We start from the raw sequence: 6,602 nt of genomic DNA, 5'->3' as shown, positions 1-6,602 counted from the left end.
CCTGCTGAAAGCTGGAGTTGTGTGAGGGTGCTCCCGGGGATCCCTCTGCCCGGCTGGCAGATCAGACTCTGGAACCTCAGTGCGGGGTGGGTGGTAAGGGGAGATGCCTGAGTGCTGTTGTGTTCTGCTTTCCCAGATGAGCTGCCATTTGCAACAGTGGACTGACAGCCTGACTCTATTTCCCTCACCTTTCTCCTGCTGCACAGGCCTTAGGAAGGCCCTTGGATCATTCAGTGCAGCAGTCTTCAGAGAGGGTTTCATCTTTTCTAGGCTGCTCATCAGATAAATGATCAGGACAGGAGGCATGAGGGAAGCAGGGATTATCTAAATCCATTTTTTTCAAATGTCGAAAAATCAGACTTTTGTTATCGAGCAAGGGCTCATGTGCCCATGGCACAGAAAGCCAAACTCTGACAGCGGGTGTTTGCAGCAAAGCAAGGGTTTATTTGTAGGGCGCCAAGCAAGGGAGTGGAAGACAAGCCTCAGATCCACTCCAGCTTGGTCTTTGAATTAGGCATGTTTTCAAGGGGAAGAACAAAGAGGCTGGGATTAATCATCATCTTGTGACATTTCTGAATTGGGGTTTCGGGAGCCAGGTGGTCAATGGCTTGGGGGTCTGTGAGCTCACCTTGCCCTGGAGAAACAAACTGAATTTGTACATTATTATATCTATAATAGCAGTTTTAGTACATTAATGGTGCTTGTTATTGACAACAGCACTTTTAGTCATCTGACTGTGGTTGATTAGTGTTCACTTCGCACAGGATTGAGGTCAGAGGAGACAAGAAAGGGAATAAAGTTTTGGATAGAGAGATTAATCATAAACTTGGTAAGGAAAACTGGGTTTTAGGGGGGCTCAGTTTCGATTTCACCCTGACCAGTTCCTGAATATGACGTGTCTTTTTGGTTCAGTTCTAAAAACGTTATTCTGTTAAAAAGCTTGTGTCCCTCTTGCAGATAAAAGGTCTGGGCCAAAAAGAAATGATTAGGAAAAATTGTAAAGTTAGGATTAGTGAATAGGACTCACAGATTTTGTAACAACAGAGAAAACAACCAAAACACCCTTGGCTCCTGGGTAGGCACGGGGCGGGGTTGGGGCATTCATGATCTTTGTTTTTCAACACTGCTTCTGGAAGCTTTAGGCTCTTTCTGTAGAAGAATGTTCCTTCATTCTGCCTTGCAAGCTGCTGTGAGGGCGCATCGGATTCAGATGGACAGCCAAGCCCAGATCGCTTATAACTGCCTGTGAGACAGCGGGGGCTGGCCAGCTCCTGCGGTCCCTGCTCACCACCTCCAAATGCAGTTCACCCTTGGCAGGTGATGAACCAGTGTCGCTGGCAGTACTGTTTGGAATAGACTGCCTCAGGCAGTCTGCCTGAAAGCAAGGACTGAACTGAATGACTCGGACCAGACTGAGAACCCGAGGACAGGAGGAGCCATGGTGGGAAGCCACATTGGGGGCCCTGTGAGCCTATGCCGCCTGCCCAATGTGTGTCCTGCGTGGAGTGCCCGAACATCGGAAACTCTTTGTTTCCAGTGCGCCCTCGGGGATTGTACTTCTTGGATGTGTGCCCTGACTATTCTGACACTGCCTCAGCCCTGCAAGGCTTCGGGTCAGTCTCATCTTACTGGCCAGAGCTCTCTGCAGGGCCCTGAATTGATACCTCCGGCCAGGTTAAAAAAAAGAAAAAAAAAAAAAAGGTTCATACAGAAAGTTATGGAGGAAGGCACTTGGCTTTCTAAGATAGACCTTTGTGGCTAATGGGATGCGTTTTAACTGGCTTTGTGAAGGACCCGTACAGGGCACCATGGAAATCAATTCTGCAGGCTGGCCTCACCCTGATATTCTCCTGACCATAATTCTGTCAAGACTCCTTGCCCAAGGGCCAAGGGAGTGGATTGCGAAGACAAGTTCACATACCAAGAGTGAGACTGCTATCCTTAGAATGGCCTGCTTGCAAGGTTGATCCTTGGCTGACATCTGGGAACTTCGATTTGGGGAATGTTCCCGCCCTTCCCTAACTAACTCGTAAGAGTGGCTCACTGGGCCTAGAGTGTTTGTGCAAACAAGGGGGTTTATGCTGAGATCTTGTTCCCTTTCTGTGTGTTTGGAATTTTGGTACATACTAGGTAAAAGGTGCCCATGTGACCAGCCCTCAATAGAAACCCTAAATTCTGAGTCTCAAAGGGTTTCCCTGGGCAGAAATATCACACCCATGTTGCTGAATTTTTATTGCTGAGGAATAACGTGCTTGTGACCCCCCATGGGAGGGGGAGAGCAAAAGGAACCCTGCACATGGATTCCTCCAGACTCTGTGTCTTTTCCCCTATGATCTGGCTGTATATCCTTACCATATCTCTGTAATGAGTCTTAGCCTGAAGACAACTATAGGCTGAGGCCCATGAGACCTAGTAAATCCCTGAGTGGGGTGTTGATCTTGGGGTCCCCCAACACAATCACTAATGGAAATCTCAAATATTTTCTTATCACATTATAGACGTAGATTATTTTGAAGTTTCAACTCTATTGATCACTGCCTTGAAATTTAGATATTAGACCTGCCACCAGATAGGTTTTTGTGTTGATAAAGATGTATATTATTATATCACATTTCAAAATATTTTTAAAATTTAACATTTTTTTAATTGAAGTATCATTGATTTATCAAATGGATGGACAACAAGGTCCTACTGTATAGCACAGGGAGCTATATTTAATGTCCTGAGATAAACCATAATGGAATATTAAAAAAGAATGTAAATATATGTATAACTGAGTCACTGCTGTACAGCAGAAAGTTTAACTATTTTTTTTTATAAATTTATTTTTGGCTGGGTCTTCATTGCTGCGCACGGGCTTTCTCTAGTTGCGGAGAGCGGGGGCTACTCTTCGTTGCGGTGCGCGGGCTTCTCATTGCGGTGGCTTCTCTTGTTGTGGAGCACGGGCTCTAGGCGCACGGGCTTCAGTACTTGTGGCACGTGGGCTCAGTAGTTGTGTCACACGGGCTTAGTTGCTCCACAGCATGTGGGTTCTTCACGGAGCAGGGATCGAACCCGTGTCCCCTGCCTTGGCAGGCAGATTCTTAACCACTGCGCCATCAGCAAATTCCAAGTTTAACATTTTTAGTACTATGACATAATTTATTTTCTTTGTAATCCTAAGTATTTTATTTGCTGCATTATTCTGAGAGACTGATTCTGAGATGTCCATAGGATTCATCAGACTGCCAAAGGGGTTTGCACAAAAGAAATTTCAAGACTACTTGCAATGGGTTATTACCCTAGACTAGATGTATTAATCACTGATGGGCAATTTATTACCTATCAGTGAATAAAATTTAGTGCCCTAAATTTTATCTGGGGACAAGGAAGAACTAGTTCTACTGATTGCATTTAAAGGGGCAGCAGGAGCCAACGATAAAGTCACTATATTTCATACCGTGCTCATTCAATGTGGCAGTTACATATATAATGTATGTAAAAGGTGAGATATAATTGGGGGTTTATAACGATGTTGATTTTTCTGGAACTATAGTGCCTCCTTATAGAATGTAAGTTTCTTGTTGAACTTTACTTACTGTGTACAGAAAAATCCCACACCCAAAACTCTGAAAAATCTACTTCACTTTCAGGTGCTTCTCTGATCACAGATTTCCACTTGACTTGGTACAAAGACAGTCTTGCACACAGCCAATGGGAGAGTGGAGAAGATAGAGCCAAGTCAACCTACACAGACAATTTTTGTTTATGTTGCCTAGGTTTTTAATATTTTTTGAAGCCCTATTTAAACCCTGATGAACCTTTTCGCAATCAAATTAGTGGTTAACACCTTAACATTATAAGTTAAAGTTACAAATTTGATTTTGGCAGGTTCAATGGACAGAGTGGCTAAACTTGTGAAAATAGCATATGAGTGTAGTCCCCCTGCTCGTTCCTTAAAGACGTACAGAGATGTGTTACCTGTTGGCAAAAGTTTTCCTTTGCAATGAGACAGTATGGAACAGAGGATTTTCTAATTGTTTGTAACTAAAGTTTTTCTTTAATTGAATACAAAAATACTATGCATGTAAAAATAATAAGAAAGTTTATTTTACTCTGTTTTACACTCTTCTGCCCACAGCTCCTCATTTGTGCTTCATGGTGAACTGCATGTGTGTGGCCCCCATGCCTTCATTACTTCGCACAGAGCATCTCTAGCATCATATCATCCATTGTGACTGGGCCGATGATGGGCCTGAAGAACAGTTCGGCCAGGACATTGGCATTGATGAATCTCAGCAGGAAAAGGGTGCTGTTCAGTTCGGCAAATCTGGCCTGGTGCCCCCTGTGTGTCACCCTGACATGTTCACGGAGTATCCGCTGGGTTCCCCACTGAAGTCCCTGGATGTACTTCACGCACTGCAGACCTGGTAGGTCTGGAGGAGAAAAAGGGAGAAAAATCTCTTTGTTAGAAACAGCTCACTCTGAGCCCTTTGCTAGCTTTTTAAATAGATCCATTTCTGCCCCCTTCCCCAATTAAAAAAACGCTCAAGCTTCCTGGTTAAAAGTTCTTTTCAACAGCAAGGATAAAGTGCCAAACCACTTCTAAGGTTTCAGGAGCAACGCTTCCAAGAAGGAAATATCATGTAATTATTCTTATTTAATATTCACTATGTTTGTATGCTCACATTTTAAAACTGCTGGCCCTGAGCCAACAAATGCACACTTAATTCAGTATGACAGTAGAATATAGTTTAATGAATCATTGCTCCAGTTCACTATCTATGCACGTACAAAGAAATTAAAATTATTTCAAGAAGTGTGCACCTTTTACCTATGGGAAACAGGCCTTAGTATAAAGGCAAGAGGCTTTGCTAGGTAATATTTTACCATCCTCCCTTGAATTTCCCACCACTGTAATGATTACCGCCCATGGTGGTAAACTTCACAGCCACCAACTGTGACTGACAGTCTCATTTAAATTATTTGCCTGCAGGCTGATTTTAGTCTACAGTCCCATAATAATTTAAGAGATAACTCTGGCCACTTAGCTCATTGTACCATGATTTCTGTACTGGGGAGGTTTTTAAAACAGTGATTCAAATGAGCATTCCAAAGGGTTCTTTAAAAAAAAATAAAGCAGTCTTTGAAAGCATTGTCTTACAGCCATTAGAGGGTTAAAAAGTAAACATGGGGGCTTCCCTGGTGGCGCAGTGGTTGAGAGTCCACCTGCCGATGCAGGGGACGCGGGTTCGTGCCCCGGTCCGGGAAGATCCCACGTGCCGCAGAGCAGCTGGGCCCTTGAGCCGTGGCCACTGGGCCTGCACGTCCGGAGCCTGTGCTCTGCGGCAGGAGGAGCCACAGCAGTGAGAGGCCCGCAAAAAAAAAAAAAAAAAAGTAAAAATGAAAACATCGATTGCAACACGGTACAAAAGTTACTTTTCAAATAAAGATTGCATGACCTTCTTGCAGTACAGTGTGATATCCAAGTAAAACTGAATGAAATGCAATGCAGGAAAGATTAAATGCCTCTAAGTTTTATAAAGAACGTGGTAAGAGGAGGCTGCATTTAAAAGTCCTTTGATCCTCCATGACAGTAATATTACTGTAAAATTCTTTAACTTGTAATTAAGAAATTACCAATTTACCATTCGGTTTAAATGATGTTGATTATTGTAATCATTTTCCTTCCCTTTTTCTACAAAATCCAACAGAAAAGTATTTTAAAAGCATCATGCTAATAGTCACAGAGTAACAGAACCAGCCAGTGTTCTTTCAAAAAAAAAAAAATAGCAATAGGCGAGTCATTTCTAGTACAGGCAAATATCAAATCTGATAAATGAGAACAAAAATACAGCAACATCTCTAATCCATATTCCGATTCTGATTACCCCAGTCCACGGATTACCATCCCCTACAGCTCATTATCCAGGCTTGAGACCCAATTTTATTGCACTTGGATTCCATTCATGAGGGTAAGAAGAGGCTTGTGTGAAACCACCCGAAGTCGGAAGCTCCCCCAGGTCTAAATTCATGGCTTATTAAAACTTCATCTTGTGAACTCCACTTTTCTCTGCTTTCATACCACACTCCTCTTTTCCCATCATCCCCTAAAAGTGCCCCCCCCAAAAAAAGGCTTGCCTTCAAAGTAAAATCAGGAAAGAGAAAAGGCAGATAGATGGACTCCATGGGAGGTGGGAGGGAAATGTTTTTTTTTTTTTTTTTTTTTTCCTTGCGTTATGCGGGCCTCTCACTGTTGTGGCCCCCCCCACTTGCGGAGCACAGGCTCCGGACACGCAGGCTCAGTGGCCATGGCTCACGGGCCCAGCCGCTCCGCGGCACGTGGGATCCTCCCGAAACGGGGCACGAACCCGCGTCCCCTGCATCGGCAGGCGGACTCCCAAGCACTGCGCCACCAGGGAAGCCCGGGAGGGAAATGTTTAAACATAAAGATCAGGGGATACAAAATGATAAACAGCAAAGAAAGGCCGCATGCTTAGCAGGCATTACTTTTTCCCAGATGCAGGTATATTTATGTTTAAAGCACACCCAGCTTAGCTGGTTAAACTTATTTGAGAGAGGATTCAGAAAAGCAGAGCAAGAATAAGGGATGCAAAACAGGG

General features: G+C 43.8%; 1 protein-coding gene across 1 annotated transcript in view; it reads right to left on the bottom strand.

The window, feature by feature from the left end:
• Positions 1–4,173: 4,173 nt before the first annotated feature.
• NR0B1 (nuclear receptor subfamily 0 group B member 1) overlaps positions 4,174–6,602 on the bottom strand; it is a 5,113-nt gene continuing 2,684 nt past the window's right edge. The window contains exon 2 of the mRNA XM_007456855.1: positions 4,174–4,415. Within this exon, the coding sequence (XP_007456917.1) occupies positions 4,174–4,415 (242 nt within the window). The remainder of the gene's footprint in view (positions 4,416–6,602) is intronic.

This window comes from Lipotes vexillifer, unplaced genomic scaffold (genome assembly GCF_000442215.2).
Source record: "Lipotes vexillifer unplaced genomic scaffold, Lipotes_vexillifer_v1.1 scaffold207, whole genome shotgun sequence".
NCBI classification, from domain to species: Eukaryota; Metazoa; Chordata; class Mammalia; order Artiodactyla; family Lipotidae; genus Lipotes; species Lipotes vexillifer.
Note: the sequence above shows the minus strand (reverse complement) of the source record. Positions and strands in the feature narration are given on the sequence as shown.